General features: G+C 35.9%; 1 protein-coding gene across 2 annotated transcripts in view; it reads left to right on the plus strand.

Annotated features, from left to right (window-relative positions):
- The window catches only part of TrpRS (Tryptophanyl-tRNA synthetase), an 86,788-nt gene that overhangs the window by 12,643 nt on the left and 57,106 nt on the right, over positions 1-17,039 (plus strand). For both annotated transcript variants that reach the window (XM_069826855.1, XM_069826847.1), the window contains exon 2: positions 5,421-5,649. In XM_069826855.1, coding sequence (XP_069682956.1) covers positions 5,421-5,649 — 229 coding nt within the window. The remainder of the gene's footprint in view (positions 1-5,420; positions 5,650-17,039) is intronic.

A 17,039-nucleotide genomic window follows, 5' to 3' on the forward strand; every position in this document is an offset into this window, starting at 1 on the left:
GAATGCTCTTTCATATTTAAGTATAAAAATATAGAGGTGCCATTTGAAATTTCAAAATACGGGTGGATGGGTGGTGCACTTCTGCATTGGTTGCAAAGTGATGGCCGGCCAGGAATTTCGACAGTGCAAGGTCCGCACTATAAGGTGGATGCTGGAGTACCTCCCAACCAAATGTGTTGATTTTCTCACGAACAAAAGCTGCAACATGGGAGCGAGCATTGTCATGAAGAAGTTTGACATCAGCATTAATGTTACAGCGTTTGTCACGAAGGGCGCAACGCAACTTTACCAACATTTGAATGTAGGCTACAGCATTCACAGTGGTCCTGTATTTAGCAAAGTCCACTAACAAAAGACCATGCATAACCCAGAACACTGTCACAAGCACTTTCTTAGCAGATTGCGTCACTTTGAATTTTTTCTTTGCTGGGGAAGCAGCATGTTTCCACTCCATAGAGGCCTGCTTTGTTTCGGGCGTGTAGTGGTAAGCCCAGGACTCATCATCCTTTCAGAAAATCATGCCTTTCTGCAGCGTAATGCCTTAAGTGGTCCCAGCATGTCATCATTCGCTGACCCTTGTGATTGTCAAGTTCTTAGGCACCCAGCAGGCACTAACTTTATGAAATTTCAATGTGTCATATACAATATCGTACACCGCACTGTATGAAATGTTGAATTGCTGAGACAAGATTCAATACACTTCCTGCACCAAGCACATCTCATGAAACTCATCATTCCATTTTTAAAGTCATCTCTGACGTTCATGAAAACATTTCTTTGAGCTACTAATTTATTTGCATACCATGCATACAGCAGCATGTCTTTAAAAATTGAAGCCAACAGCTGATTATGTACAAGGAAATGAATTTTTATTTCACCCTTCTGGGAAGATATATTTCGACAAATTTTTAATAGATATGTGCATGTTTGGAGACGTGATATAAACTGTTTAACCTGCCTGTTAAAATTAGAAATTCCAATGTACCAGTATGCATCTGAAGTCTGACTAGTGTAATATGTAGCTAATCGGCAATGTATGCAATGGAGGGGGAAAGAAACTGGCTGTCACCCTACCCCAATATCTCCTGGCCTAGTTGCCGCATAAGTGGTGCCTTGTTGGTATCACTTGTGAGGTTCAGACCTGTCTTTAGACAGTTGACTAAACAACAACCTGCAAGATGAGAAAGTGGAATATGCAAATCTGTTTTCTAGCTCTCTTTCACTTCTTAGACTGGCCTTCCTTGCTGATATTTTCGAACATTTGAACATTATTATGAATAGTGTTTGCAGAGTCAAGATCTTAACATAATTACAGTCCTAGATAAAATCAACGGATTTTTAAAGAAACTTGATTTGTGGTCGACATCACTTGAAAAATTAAAATAAAATGAATGAAATTTAATTCATCCCAATATATTAAATAACTCTTGAACAATTTAGGTGTGTGTAATGTGACAAATATTGAATTCATTTTCGTGGGCATGCAATTAAGTTTTCACAATTTGATATAACAACTTCTTGAATAATTTCCAGAAGAAACTCAAAACAATTATGATAGATACTAAATCCTTTATAAACAGTTGCGTTCAACTAACTGAAATTAAAAAAAAAAAAATAAAGAAAAGTCTCATTGCAATATGCAACCACTTGTGACATATTGAAACAATTTTTTTTTTTGTCACCAGTGGAGCTGAGGCAGTAATGCGTTTGCCTCCTGATCCAGAGTTGTCTTGGGCATGGGTTTGTTTCCCACGTAGACTAATTATCTGGTTGGGTTTTTTCCGAGACTTTTTTCCAACTATAAGGCGAATGTGAAGTAATTTATGGTGAATCCTTGGTCTCTTCTCGCTATCACCAATTCCATTAACACTATATAACCCAGTAGTTGATACAGCATCGTTAAATAACCAGCTAAAAAACTTCTTCTCAGCAGAGTGTAGAACAAATTTTGGATCAAAATAATGAAAAGAATCTCGAGCTTTCAAATGAAGCTCTTAAATTTTGGTAACATTTGCAACCTCATATTTATGCAAAATAAGTTTCTCGTCTATGATTGCTATCTAAACAAAAGCGAGAAATCTTTAACTTCAAAATGATGCCTCTGTATGTGTATCGAATACAGAATCCAGATTTGAGAACCTGTTTTCTGAAAAACGGGCAGATTTGTTGCATTAATTATTTTCATTTTATAACTACTGAAACTTTTTTAAAATTATTTTTATGTTCAAACAATGCTTATGTTTCTAAGTACGAAATAAATGTATGTTAATAAGGCATTTTTTTGTTTTGTTTTGTTAATCATCTCGTGACCCTCCTCAGCTCTTTACATAATCCCCAGGAAGTTGGATCCACACTTGAGAAACTACTGAGCTGTAGTTTATCTGAATATCAGAACTCTCGAAACACTGACTCAGATTTAATGTACCGGTAACTCATATGTGAGGCTATAATTGAAGGGCTCTGAGAAATACCGACATAAGCCACGCTGATAAAGTTTGATAAAAATCTGTAAATTACACTAGTCAACAAATTTTATCTTTGAAAATTGTGCTGAAATGAAACATTGTTACTATCCACATATTTGCCATGCTGAATCCAAAAATGGAATCCATTTTTCAGCAGCACCCTCAGATTTTCAGTTATTACCCTTATTACACTTCTGAAAAGTTTGATACTAACTAAGCAGTTCCATATTTTTAATATCTAATGCAGAATGCATAAACATAGTCTTCCACTATTATAGTGATGTTAGTACTAAAAATAAAGTATCCTTCATGTTATGATGTAAATGGCTACTTTCTTTGTATGAACCAGGAGTAATCACTCATAGATCGATCTCATCTTCCTTTATAAAGCTGTTCCATCTGTAAAATGTCTTGGTGAAAGCATTTCCTTTGTTCATCACTCACTGCACCCAAGTTTTTAGGGAAAAAAATCTAAAGGAGAATGCAGGAAGTGAATTTTGAGAGACATTCTGTATCCCAAATTCATATAATTTTGAAGGAGACTCTGAATTAGTTCATTATTTTCTTCCTCCTTGTTGCCGAGAAACCCATTCACAACACTTTTAAATGCAAGTTCGTTTGGAGGTAATTTTTCTAAAAAAAATGGTCACCCATCAATTATTTTTTATCTGAGGTCCAATGAATATTCCTTCTTTTAATTTTGCATCACTCAAGCCAGGGAACATTCTTCGTAGATATTTGAAACCTCCGCCTGTTGTGTCCATACCTTTCACAAAGTTCTTCATAAGCCCTAATTTAAAGTGTAAAGGAGGGAGATTTACTTTTTGTGGGTCAAATAAAGGTTTACATTTTTTATTATGTTTCCCATAAGTGAAATCTGCTCTTCTTGGCCATTCCTTGACTATATAGTGATGTTGAGTCTCGGATGTTCCAAAGGCACAGAAAAAAGGATATTTAGTGAATCCACTCTGCATTTCTAGTAGAAGACTTTAAGATCCCGCAAATATGCTAACAATAGTTTTCATATTTTAATGGCTTCAAGAATATGACGCATGTTTTCGTATGTTTCTTTCATTACTGCAAAGTATGCTACAGATATATAGGGACGTTTATTGCCATTGTGTAACAAAACAGCTTTCAGACTAATTTTAGAACCATCTATAAATAAGCGCCACTCTTCAGCATTATGTGTAATACCTAGTTTTAATCAATCCATTTACATCACTGCATGCACAAACTTCAGAATCTGGAACTATGAAAAATGGTAATAGATCAGTACTTATGTTTCTAAATACTGAAACATTAGCACCTTTATCCAGCACCTTTCATTCCTGAAGACGAGATCCGAGATCTTAGAAGCTCAGCCAGATGTTAAGTACAAACGTACCAGATCATTGAGTTCCGCCTATATTATTAAATGTGGCTTTTCTTCTCTCCCTTCTTCTGGAATTGAGACGTCATTCCTTGTAGAGGGCTGCACATCATCAGATGATGTTATGTCAGATTCCGATTTTTCTTGCCATGTAGAAGGTGGAATGGGAACAGGTAAATTTTCTCCATTAGGTATTGGTCTTATAGCTGACGGAAGATTAGGATACTGAATGAGTCTTTTATTTTTTTAAGAAAATCCAGTAACATTGGTTAAGCAGAAATAACAGTCATCTTCGTAGTTTTTTTGTTCACACCATATCATTGGTTCGGAAATTTTTTTACAACTATGCCTTTGCTTCTTCATTTCATTTCATACAGAACAGCTCACATTACTAACAAAATCTCTACACCCGAACTAAACAAAGTACAGACTGACTGTCTCTATTTTTCTTACCAGGCACCCTGTAAGTCTATCTTATCTTTCAAGTATCAACAATCCATGATTCAGATATGTCAAGTGAAGAGGGACTTGGTATAAAGGATAGGAACCAAAGAAGCGAGACATGTATACTAGGTATTGAAAAATGTGAATAAATTATATATTTACAATGCTAAATCATTGAAATTTATTTCATGTGTACCTTGTTAAATGGGAATACGTATACATCAAAATTAAATGTAGGCACCTGTGGCTTCCACCAATTTCCTCAAGCGGCCGGTAATGGAATCCAAGTCTTCTGGAGGAAGTTGCATGAAGCATTTGTGATAATGCCCCGAATCCGTGCTTCCAATTCTTTATTGTCTCTGGACGGATTGTGACATTCCTTTCTTTCTCTGTATGCTATCTCTGAATGAGAACAACAGAATTCCACACTTCATAGCGTGCAGCAATCCTCGCTCGCGAACAAACAGGTGATCGACCATCTTTGCTATTGTTGCTCAAACCGCTCCTCATAGCTATCATCTGTACTACGGATGCACAAAAATTCAAACTCTATTTAGTCATCTATATGTACATACAATTTTCATTATGGTTCCATCGATATTAAAAATTCTACAGCCAATTAATAATACCTAGGTACTTCCCACCCGCACTGTATTTATGGCTATTCATAAAATATAACATTGTTGCAGTGTTCAGAAACCTGACGTGATGGAAAAAATCTGATTACATATTCCTAATCAGTGCATCAGACTTGGTAATAATCAGCATTCTGTTTGTCGGCACAACAAATGTTGTTAACTAGTGCTATCATATCAAACTATCAAGATTTCTTGTATGTTATATGATACTTCAGTATGTTTTGAAACATATTCATGAATATAGCATAACATTTTTTATTACCAACACTGTTTCATAGTGATTGTAGTTAAGAAAGTAACCAATTGTGGCTTATGACTATATCTCACTGAGAAAGAATAGAAATACCTGATGTCATATACCATTCATTTATTACGAAAAAGAATATTTTAGTAAACTTAATTTACTTTCTTACATAATCTTATAGAATGCGTATATATAAACAAAACTTTCACTGTTAAATTATTATTCCAAATAACTGATTATTCTTTATTTGATTCCAGAAAGGTTCGGCAGTTCAAAAATTGATGCTGAGTTGGTGGAAAAATTTGAGAAGGTGACAGGTCATCCTGTTCATCATTTTATTCGACGTGGAATATTTTTCTCTCACCGAGACATGCATCAAATTCTATCTACGTATGAAAAAGGAAAGCCATTTTATTTGTATACTGGACGTGGTGCTTCATCCAAAGCAATGCATGTTGGACATCTCATTCCTTTCATGATAACCAAGTAAGACCATATAAAAAAACCAAACTCTAGTCGTAGGCCTTAATATTTTAATTTCTAATATAATGAGTCCCAGCAAACATTAACTGTGTTTCTGTCAGCTGACTAGTGGCATAACTGTCCCACTGCTGCTGCAAACCCATAACATTTTGCCAGATGAAAACTTACATACTGTGTTATATTAATAACATTTGGTACCCATCCTCCTCACAGTAGCTGCTGAAAGATTTGTCCATCTTGTGTGATACACATCATTCGTAGAATCTGTTCTATTAAACACACAGAACTGGGTGGCCAGGATATTTATGTCTAGAATTTTCTCTTGTTCTGCCATACGATTTCGTTTTCTGTATTTACAATTTCAGAATTGGAACATTCCTGTTTTATGATACTGATTCCACTATTCTCCCCTTATCTGAATGCTTGGTGAATCCCCTAATACTTATCTTAGTTCACCACTCCTGACTGATTTTTATGTTATCCTTCAGGCATCAGCTCTTTTTGTGTACATGCCAGGAGAGAGGGAATGAGTGAAAGAGAGATAGAAATATCATGTGAAAGCTGCATAGTAGGTGAATCCTCATCCCCCAAAATTAGCTGTACCAGTCTAGTCTGTCCTTGACAACTGGCAGGAAGGGCACACAGTGATTCAGCTAAGAATAAGTGCAGTTTATTACGTTGTGTTGTGTTTTCAGTGCATGAGGGTGTACACATTTTAAAACATATACAATGTGTTTCAGACCACCCATATCAGTCTTTTTTCTCGAAAACTATATGGTACTCGTTCATTAAAAAATTTTTATAACCGAAACCTATGTAAAGAATCGATTGGTGGTAGTATCGGAAGTAGGGGTTTCTGTGGTCAACTTCGAAATTTCAAATCAGAACATAGGTAATTAAAGGTACCATTGGAAACTACTTAAAAAAAAAACAACTTTTACTGAAACTTTTTTCTAACTTTTATTGTTTACTCACAAAGCAACAAAAGTGATATCTTCTGAGAAATGCTGTACATTGTTTATGTACGTACTGCACTGGTAGTAAGTATATGATAATTGTAAACACTGCAGGTCTTGAAACCAAGTCACTTTACACTGTGTTTTATTCTGCATAGCAACAGTGAATGTTGTTTATTCGTCCACATCACGTCATATCCCTGTGGGTTTGCTATTTGGAAAATGCCATTCACAAATGAAGAAGCATTCGACATGTTGATGATACTTGGAGAATGTCTTCGGAATTGCAGAGAAGCAGCACATGTTTAAGCAGAGATATATCCATTGCACGCCCATCATTCATACAATGTTTTCAAGCATCTTGTAAAGCGTGTGCATACAAACAGTGTGGTGCAGCCGAAACACAACAAGTGTAAGCGTATCAGATGACCTCTGAGGAATGGGAAAGCTACTGATGTCCTCATGACTCCACAAGAAGGATTGCCCATGACTCAGGATTTCACCATAGTACAGTGTTTAGAATTCTCAAAGACAAGTTTCAACCATACCATATTCATCTTCATCAGTAACTTCGGGGACATAACTTCCAGATTCGTGTTGTTTCTGCAACTGGTTTCTAAATACGGATCGTGATTTCGAGTTCAGAATTCTGTGGAAAGATGAGGCAACTTTCAAAAGTAATGGTCAGGTGAATATCCACAATGCCCATTACTGGTCTCCGGTTAATTCATGGCTATGTGAAGTGGATTACCAGCATGTGTGGAGCCTCAACACATGGTGTGGTCTCCTCGGACACCGAGTCATAGGACCATACTTTTTTGAGGAGAACTTAAATGATAGAATGTATGCATGCTTCCTCCGAAACATTTTGCACAATTGCTTCACGATGTTCCCTTGCGCTTCAGCAGGAGAGCTGTTCGGCTCACTTTTCACATGGAGCTCGGCAAGTTGTTAACCTGTTATTACCCCTATAGTGGATTGGTCGGACCAATCTCTTGACTTTGCTCCAAATGACTTCTTCTTATGGGAGAGAATTCAAGACATGGGCTACCAAGTGCGTCCAACAACTAGGGAAGATATGAAACAAAGAATTAGAGAAGCCTGTGAGTCTCTCAGCAGTGCTAAAGTGCTCCATGCAGTCACAGATGTTAGGAGGAGATCAGAACGTTGTTTAGTACAGAGTGGCGGACATTTTGAACTTTACTATGAAGAGTGTTCGTACATAAACAACATTTCTCAAAAGATACCATTTTTGTTGTTTTGTAGTTAACAATGAATGTTAGAAAAAAAAATTTCAGTAAAAGTAGTTTCCAATGGTACCTTCAGTGACCTATGTTCTAATTTGAAATTTCGAAATTGACCACAGGTACCCCTACTTCCGGTTTGTTACGGGAAATGGTACTACCATCAATCTATTCTTTACATAGGTTTAAATTATCTAAATTTTTTTAATGAACAACCAGTATTATTTAGTTTTCGAGAAAAAAAAGGCTGATACAAGTGTTCTGAAACACCTGGTATACAGAAAAAGAAATCATATGGAAGAACAAGGGAAAACTTTAAACATAAATTTCCTGGCTGCCCAGTTCTGTGTGAAGTTTCATTCTGGCAAAGGGCCATGTGTTCATGGATGCAAGCAGCAGTGGTAAAGGGGAGAACCTGTCACTGGTTGACCAAGAGAAGCAGGTAATACAGTATGTATATTTTCTGTAATGTGGTAAAAGTTTCATTGGATTAACGTTGTTTATCCAGTTTCTATAATAATTTATAAATGACCTGAAAATTGCACAACATTTGAGCTAAACTTGACCATCCTGTTTCAAGGTCTTCCCATCACATTTTTAAGGTAAACATTCATTGATCAGCACCGCAAGAGCCACATAAATCGCAGTGTTCTTATTTTTTCTCACAGCTTGAAATTGAATGTGACAGTCAAACTTATATAGTTGCTTCATTATTGCTCCAATCTCTTCCCATATATTATCCCAACATTGATGATTGCTGTAATCTGGGTGCTTTAGATCAAATAATTCTTTATAATTTTGAACAGTTGTGATAAGCGTACTGTCATCCATTGCACCTATCAGCTAGCCAGTAAGACATCCTGTATTTGAAGAAGAAAATGTGGACGCACAATTCTTGTGGTATCATTGACTAACCAGAATTCGACTATGATGTCATCAGCATGCACCACACACACTGAAAAAGTTACTGTGCCAAGAAATCTGTCCACATTTTCCAAGAGGCAATTCATGTGGTGTGGATCAGTAAACACATGTCTATTGAAAATAATGCAAAGAATATGAAAATGCGATTTGTACGGCTCTTGTAGTGCATATGGTGCGGATCAGTGAATGCTTACAAGATGTTATTTTCAGTATCCTTTCTACTAAAGAAAAGATTTTTAGCAAAACCTGCCTATCTCTCTGTCTACAGTGATTTCTCGTAAGAACCTCTGTAGGTGAGCTACTTACGAATTTTCGTAAAAAAGTTTCTGACTCAACATTTGTATTACTTCAAAAAGAAGACTTTGATACAGATGATAAATGTTATCAATATGTATGTATGTATGTATGTATGTATGTATGTATGTATGTACAGTATCTAATGCTGAAGAGTTACTAGTGAAGTTATTCTCTTTCTTGCTTCCTAATGTTTGGAGGTGTTATCTTGAAAATTCTGGAGTCTGGAGTGCTGCACAATGCTTCAGATGTTCCATGTCCATTTCTTCATGTTTAGGTGTTTAGGCATAGGGGGCAGTATGTATGTATGTATGTATGTATGTATGTATTTATTCACACTGCAATGGATATATACCCGGTGGCAGTGGTAACTAATTACACTCAATAATGACAATAATAAACTTATTAATTAAAAATACAGTTAATAATAATAGTAATAATAATAATAATAGGGAATATCCTAAATTAAATGAAGCACGATCACTTAAAATAACATTTAAAATAAATCTAATTTGTATCTTAAATCTAAGTTCGAACTAAAACCCACGAGTATGATATGTTCATATCTGCACAAGTACCTTTCCACATTACACTCATTTCGCTGTTAACTCACTCACTGCACTGGAACTACGACACATTTCATTGATTCTATCCTGATTTCACTAACACTTCAAAAACATTTCACTGTTCAAATACTTTGCACTGCCACTATAAACTATAAAGCTTCCCTGACAGGAACACGTTTCACTGACACAACATAATTCTTCACTGATACAACACTTCAATAATAAAATATCATTTACATCCTTTACATACTGTGTATAATTACCGTCTATTAGTAAAGTCCTTAAGCCTATTTTTAAATACGTTTTTGGTTGCTGGTAAAGCCTTTAGTAAGTCTGCAGGTAAAGCATTCCAGTCGCTGATAGTACGATTGAGAAAAGAAAACTTTCCAGTGTCCGTCCTCTGTCTTCTTTCCCTCAATTTATATGAGTGGTCGTTCCTTGAAGAGTAATTTGGCGGTTGCAACCTATTTTTTATTTCTCTCCAGGCAGGCTCACCTCTGTATGTTTTGAACAGTGCGCATAATCGAATTCGCGTTCTCCTGTCCTTGAGTGTGTCCCATTTTAATGGTGAATTTTTCCGACAACACTTGAGAGCCCGTTTTTGAATCTTTTCCAGTGTCTTAATATGTTCTAATCTGTAAGGATCCCAACATGCAGCACCATATTCCATTACTGGACGTACTAGTGATTTATATGCATTCTCTTTGGATTTATCAGAGCCTTTTCTTAGTACCCTCATCACAAAGTGTAACGCTCTCCATGCTTTTCCCGCTGTGTCCGTAACGTGTTCCCCCCAGCCGAGATCGCTGCTAAATGTTATTCCGAGGTATTTACATTTGTTAAATTCCGGAATGGTTTCACCCCCTAATATATACGATGCAACTATTTTATTTCTTTTCCTTGTAAAGCTGATGGCTTTGCTCTTTAGAGAATTTATTTTCATTTTGTTGGCTATTGCCCAATCTTTTATTCTATTTAGGTCAGTCTGAAGAAGAGTAGTATCTTCATAACTTTTTATTTCCCTGTATACTATACAATCATCCGCGAATAAGTGAACCCTAGACAAGATATTAACTGGCAGATCATTTACAAAAGCCAGGAATAGAAGAGGCCCCAAGACACTCCCCTGTGGGACTCCGGAAGTAATTTCAATTGGGTTCGATAATTCCTCCCCTACCCGTACTCTCTGAGTGCGACAAGTTAAAAATTCCTTGATCCACTGGAGTACTCTGAAGTCAATCCCCGTTGATTGTAGTTTAACCAACAATATATCGTGTGGGACTACATCGAATGCGCGTGAAAAGTCAATAATCACTGCATCTACTTGGCTACTGAAATCTATTCTGTCTTCTAAATCCTGACATACAGTTACTAATTGCCTTACATACAGTTACTAATATGCTATTGGAAATATGGCAATTCTAATACAGTACAGTGAGGTTAATTGGGGATACTCGGGTTTTCATCTGGAGCCGGCCCACTATAGTGTGTTGGTTACTGCAAGGAACACGCGCACATCTCCAGCACTTTTAGGCCTACAATCCTACTGTTACAATGCTTAAAAATTATAATACTTACCTAGCTCACATTCTTTGTTCAAAATGTTCTCCATTTACTGCAACACACATTTGACATCTTTCACCAATCTCATCTAATTTCTCTTCCGACAGAACATGGTGTTCTCTTTTCGGTTTTTCATCGTTTACCGAACCTGTTCATATGAACTTCTTATAAAGTCTTATTGTACTGGCAGCTGGAACAGGTCTCTCTGAAAACTTTTCCCGAAATTTGTGTCTTGTCACCGTACAAGATTTTCGTTTTCATATGTATGCATTGTATAGATAAGTATGTTCACGTAATGAATAAGTCATTGCAACAGTAGCCTACACAGAGCACTTTAAACTTCAACTTAAACTTTTAAGATCACAGCTTTCACTACCAACTTACTTCTCACAACACAACACAACACAACACAACACAACTAAAGCGAAACTGCAGTGTCACTCATTGCTTGCGTGTGCTGAGAATGCGGACACACTGTTCCCAGTGATCATGCCATCTCTTGGCAGGGAATGACTCCTGCAAAACTCTATGTCTCCAACTAACCTCACTGTATATTATGGATATTGATTTTTTGTTTTTTAAAAGAATCAAACTGTAATTTCACAAAAACTGTATTATTCTCTGATGAATTTGACATGATGTTGAATATAAGATGGGATACTACAGAGAGATCAGATAAAGTGTGGACAGGAGTGACAGAGTTTTCACTGTGCACTGCTGACACACTCACAGTGGGGGACAGACAGTGTAGAATCACGGTGATACAACCATTCAAATTTTTGTAACTACTGTATTTTAAAAAGTGTCCTACTTACTAATTTTATTGATGGAGATGCTGAAACTGGCTGCCTTTGTTGTCCACACATTTTTATAATCTCTTTATGAAATGTCCCATGACCCACTGTAGTTCTGGTCGATAAATGCTGTTAATTTCGTGACGGATATTATGTTTCATTTCTTTCAGCATGCATGGTTATGTCTTGTATACAGCAGTTTTTAATGTATCCCAGAGATAAAAATCGCAACAAATCCCTACTAATATTTCTGTGCTGCTGGAACACACATTCAATTTGTCACATCGAAATATCGGCTGTAAGAACTGTGACTGAGTCGTGTTGGAAGAATGCGAAATCAAGCTCCCTGCTGGTCAGGATGGTATGCACGTATGTGAGGGAATCAACTGTCTTTCGGAAGAAAATGGGCTATATAATTCTTTCTCCACTCATGGTGCACCATACACCAGTCTTTTCTCATGGAGAGGTACTTCATGAACGATATCAGGTTTCTCAGTTCTTCAATAACGATTGTTTTGTGAGCACACATACCATGAGAAAAATATTAAATGTGGGACTATTGGTCTGCTATGAATATCGTTCAATATACACTCACAAATGCGTGCTTACTTGTAGGATCACCAGGTTGAAGAGCATGTGTCTTAGTTATTTTATATGGCTGCAACTCTGACAGTTTAGTAGCTTTTTCCACAGAGCCATAAGAAATGTGTACGCCTACTTGTGAAAGCATCTAAATGATTTTCTAGGAGATTATTCCAATTGATGACCAATGTCATCTATTGTTTCTTTTGTGAGAATCCTATGCTCTCAGTTTTGTTTCTTAGGCTGAATACTTCCCATTGCCTGAAATGTATTAAAAAAATTATGGATTGTTGTATGTGATGAAATTTTTACACCCGGAAATCTTGTTTCAAACCGCCTTTGTACTTGGCTAACAGACTGGGTTAACACATATGAATCATAAATATATACACATTGTTCAGTAATAAACATCAGATTTGACATTATACCATGTCACTCGTCACTTGGACGTGAATCAGGATGAACACGTGCATGCTCGCATCATTGCCTCTGCTAGCCCACCATTCTCCACTGCAAATGAGTCAGCAGCACACAATGAAAACTCTGTCACTCCTATCCATATCTCATCTGATCGTTCTGTATTATCACAGTTGCTTCAAACTAAGTTGATTAATTATTAGATTAAAGAGTCAAATTAGCTTTTAAAATATTTTGCATTTGTAAAGCATGTCAAAATATTTAGAATGAAATATATCATGATTTCAGTATATCTACATTGCCTTGAAAGTGATCAACTTTATTCCAGATATTCAAGTCATTTTATCACATTTGTAATATGTGATCAAGTTCGTACTTTCTCAATTAAATTTGAGCAGTCAAGATTTTAATTTTTTGGAGGATGTATGTCGCTGTATAAAAATTATCATTACATGGTGTTATATTTTATAGATTGATATAAGTTAACCTATGTCACCTAACACATAATTTATAATATTATTAAGAAAATGATAAAGTTTACCTCATTATATGCTGGTAGTGACAAGTTAAAAAAAAAAAAGAAGATATTTTTCAGGTAATAAGCTTCATTTAGAAGGTAGCAGTGACAACTCATATCCACACTTTTCAAGTCAGTTAACAGAATGTTGAATACAATCAATTTACAGGTATTCTTTGTAGTGGTGGATAACTAATACATTGGCTTTCAATGCCAAAAATCCAGCTTCAGACCTCGTCTAGTTCAAATGATATTTATAGTAGACAAAAAAGTCTTGGACAGATTTCTTCCAGGTACTCCTATCTCTTCTGTTAACACTCCAGCCATACGAATTAGCACTGGAAATATCCCCTGGCTTATACTGACTATTATCTCCCAACCATGAAAGCGGCAACATAACTGTCAGGCTGTTGTGCTTCCATGCTGTTGTTATAGAGGGAGTGTGTTGTCAGTTATTCGACAAACCATAGACTATTAATTTAAAATATTACTAAATTTAAACAATTAAGAAAGGAGATATTGAAACTGTCTGCCTTCTTGTTCCAAAGATTTGTGACTGCTTAAGAAATGACACATCACTTGCAGCAGTTTGCTTTGAGTGATGGAGAAAATGTTTTCCTGGGTGCTCTTTTTCAGTTCTAAAAGGGCACTTTAATTGTTTTTATATACTTTATCTTTTAAAGTTTCCCAGATACAAAAGTTATGAATTGGTGGCTGGGGGTGGGGGGGGGAATTAAGTTGAGGGATTGAAGGGCCACATATTTCTACTAATAATTCTGTCCTCGAATACTATATGAATTTCGTTCATTAAAGAATGGGATTTATGTGCTATAGCAAATCCTGCTGGAAAAAGATAAAAGTACGTTTCATCTCAGTTAACAAACCCAAAATAGGGACTCAAAAGCATATCCGCATACCATGAATGTTAATATCTAGGAACTTTCCTGATATTGTTTTCGAACTTCATGGGCCTAATTTAACACATTAATCATACACAAACACATGTTGTGCAGTATTATATCTGTGTGCCATTTTAAGCTGAAATTATAGTCACAAAAACACGACTACAACTAATGTCGTCTCGAATTCCACACAGACTCATGTGAACCATGATCTTTGCTAAGACTGCAAGTAGGTCTGCTGCAGTAACCACTTGCCAGTAGTAGTGTTGCCAAATTCCAACTTGGAAATAATATATTCAACTGATAGTAAGACCTTCATTATAGCCCTTTCAGATTATCTCATCATTCTTCTGATTTCATGTGATTCATTTCATTAAAAAAAATGTGACTTAGGTTAGCATACACGATGGGGATGGCCAGTTAGACGTACAAATTTTCTTATGGGCCAGAATGTGTGTTGTGGATGCTTAGTGGGAGACCATAGTTCTTTGTCTGGAGTTGGTCTTTTAATCTGGGAGCATTCCATATAATATCAATGCAGTTAATAATACGTTAATATATTTTGATTAAATATATCATACTTGATGATCTGTATACTGTCATTACGAAAAAATATTTAAGGCGGAAGTTTATGTCTATGTGTATATATTTATTCACACTGCAAATGGTAAATACCCGGTGGCAGTGGTAACTAATTACACTCAATAATTACATTAATAATAAATTACAATTCATAATATTAATAATAAATAGCAATATATATAATAATATTAACAAGTAGCATCCTAAATTTAAAAATGACCTGTCAGTAATATTTTTAACTGTCAGTCAACACTCATTTTTAAGACCTTTTAATGACATACAACACAACAGGGTTCACAATAAAAGCTATTTACGATACAAGTGTTAAAATGACATTTTATTTTGTGAGTAGGAATATTTGCACTGCTGAGTTCAGCAGCCCTACAAATAAAATATTCTTAATTGTTTCATATGGTTATCAATAAAATAGTTGTCGAAAAAATGTATTTATTTTGTGTATGTTTCTTAAGTAATAACAGTCATTTTTAAAAATAGGTCTCCCATTGTTTCAACTACTTCATTGATGTGTTGTTATTACTGCTGTGTGACATCTGATGGGAAACAATTGACAATTGGTGCAAACAGTTAAAAGTTAGTGCTACAGTCGAGCTGTTCTTATTTCTGGCGTGGCGACGTCTTCTCGACTTTTGGCGTGACAGCTTCATGTTGTTTCTAAGACAAAGGCAGGCAAAAGCGGTGTTGTTAAATCTCTGTCAATCCAGTAGTGAACGCAATTGTAGTAGCAGGTTGTCGAGCAAACAGTCAGTAGTGCAGTATTATTCTTGTCAGTGTGGTATTATCGCTGAGTTTTGAGCATCATAATGCCATGGAGGAGTCAAAAGACTATCAATTCGCAAAGTAGAGAAATGATTCTTAGTGTTAGAGATTATTGCGATTTATTATTCTGTGATTATTTATCTAAAATTCATATGGCTGTTGTGCTTCAGATACTTGCACTTGCACTATGTTCATGAACACTTATCACTCACATCATTGCAGTCATCATTTCCATTACAATCAATGCGTTCATTCTGTTCAGTAATTTCTATAAAATAAAAAAAGAAGAAATACCAATCTAGATCACAGACACACTCATTGCTAAAACTCCAGTTGTGAACGAAATTCCTCCATGGAAATGGATGATTCCAGAACATAGCATACAAATTCCAGGAAATCATTCCAAACATGATCCTCCATACATTCTTACGTTAAATTCCATGGAACTACTCTGCAGTACATATAAGGATCACCTTCAAATTTATACAGATGGATCTCTAAATCCTAATAATGGGACATCAGGAGCAGAGTATTACAGTATATTCCAAAATATCAAGAAAGTTATTTCATACCATGTTCATCCTCCTCCAGTCTTGACACTGAATTGCTAGCCATTGATGCTGCTCTTCAGTGTGTTACTCAAATTTCTGAAAAATCTATTTGCATACTTACCAGCTCCAAGGGGGCTATATTTAATATAATTAAATATGTACCAAACCTATATGCACATAGAATTATTCCAATTCAGAAACAACTAAGTAAACTAAAAGAACTCCAAAAGGAAATAACATTTCAATGGATACCTAGTCATTGTGGTATACCTGGAAACGAGAAAGTCTATAACATTGCAGAACAGGCAACATATTTGCAACCAAGACCTCTTCAAGTGATATCTCTATCCAATGCTTTTGCTTCAGTAAAGTCTAATTTTACAAACCTATGGATCAACAATTGGCTCTCTTCTGACAAAGGAAAAATTTTACAGTCTGTACAAAAGAAACCAAATGATCTGGAAATTTACAAAAACTTGCCCAGACATATCAAACATTTTTAACAAGAGCCAGAACAGGTCACATTGTCACTCAATTGTACCTACACCGATTTCACATTTCTGATAATCCTACTTGTCTGTGTTGTAATAATCATGATGAAGACCTGGAACACATTCTTCTATACTATCCATCCATAAACCACAAAAGAAGTAAATTAAAATCATCAGTACCAGTTGCATAAGACACAGCCCTGCAGTATATATTGACTACACCCCACCTCTGG

The sequence above is a fragment of the Periplaneta americana genome, chromosome 1 (assembly GCF_040183065.1).
Source record: "Periplaneta americana isolate PAMFEO1 chromosome 1, P.americana_PAMFEO1_priV1, whole genome shotgun sequence".
Classification (NCBI taxonomy): Eukaryota; Metazoa; Arthropoda; class Insecta; order Blattodea; family Blattidae; genus Periplaneta; species Periplaneta americana.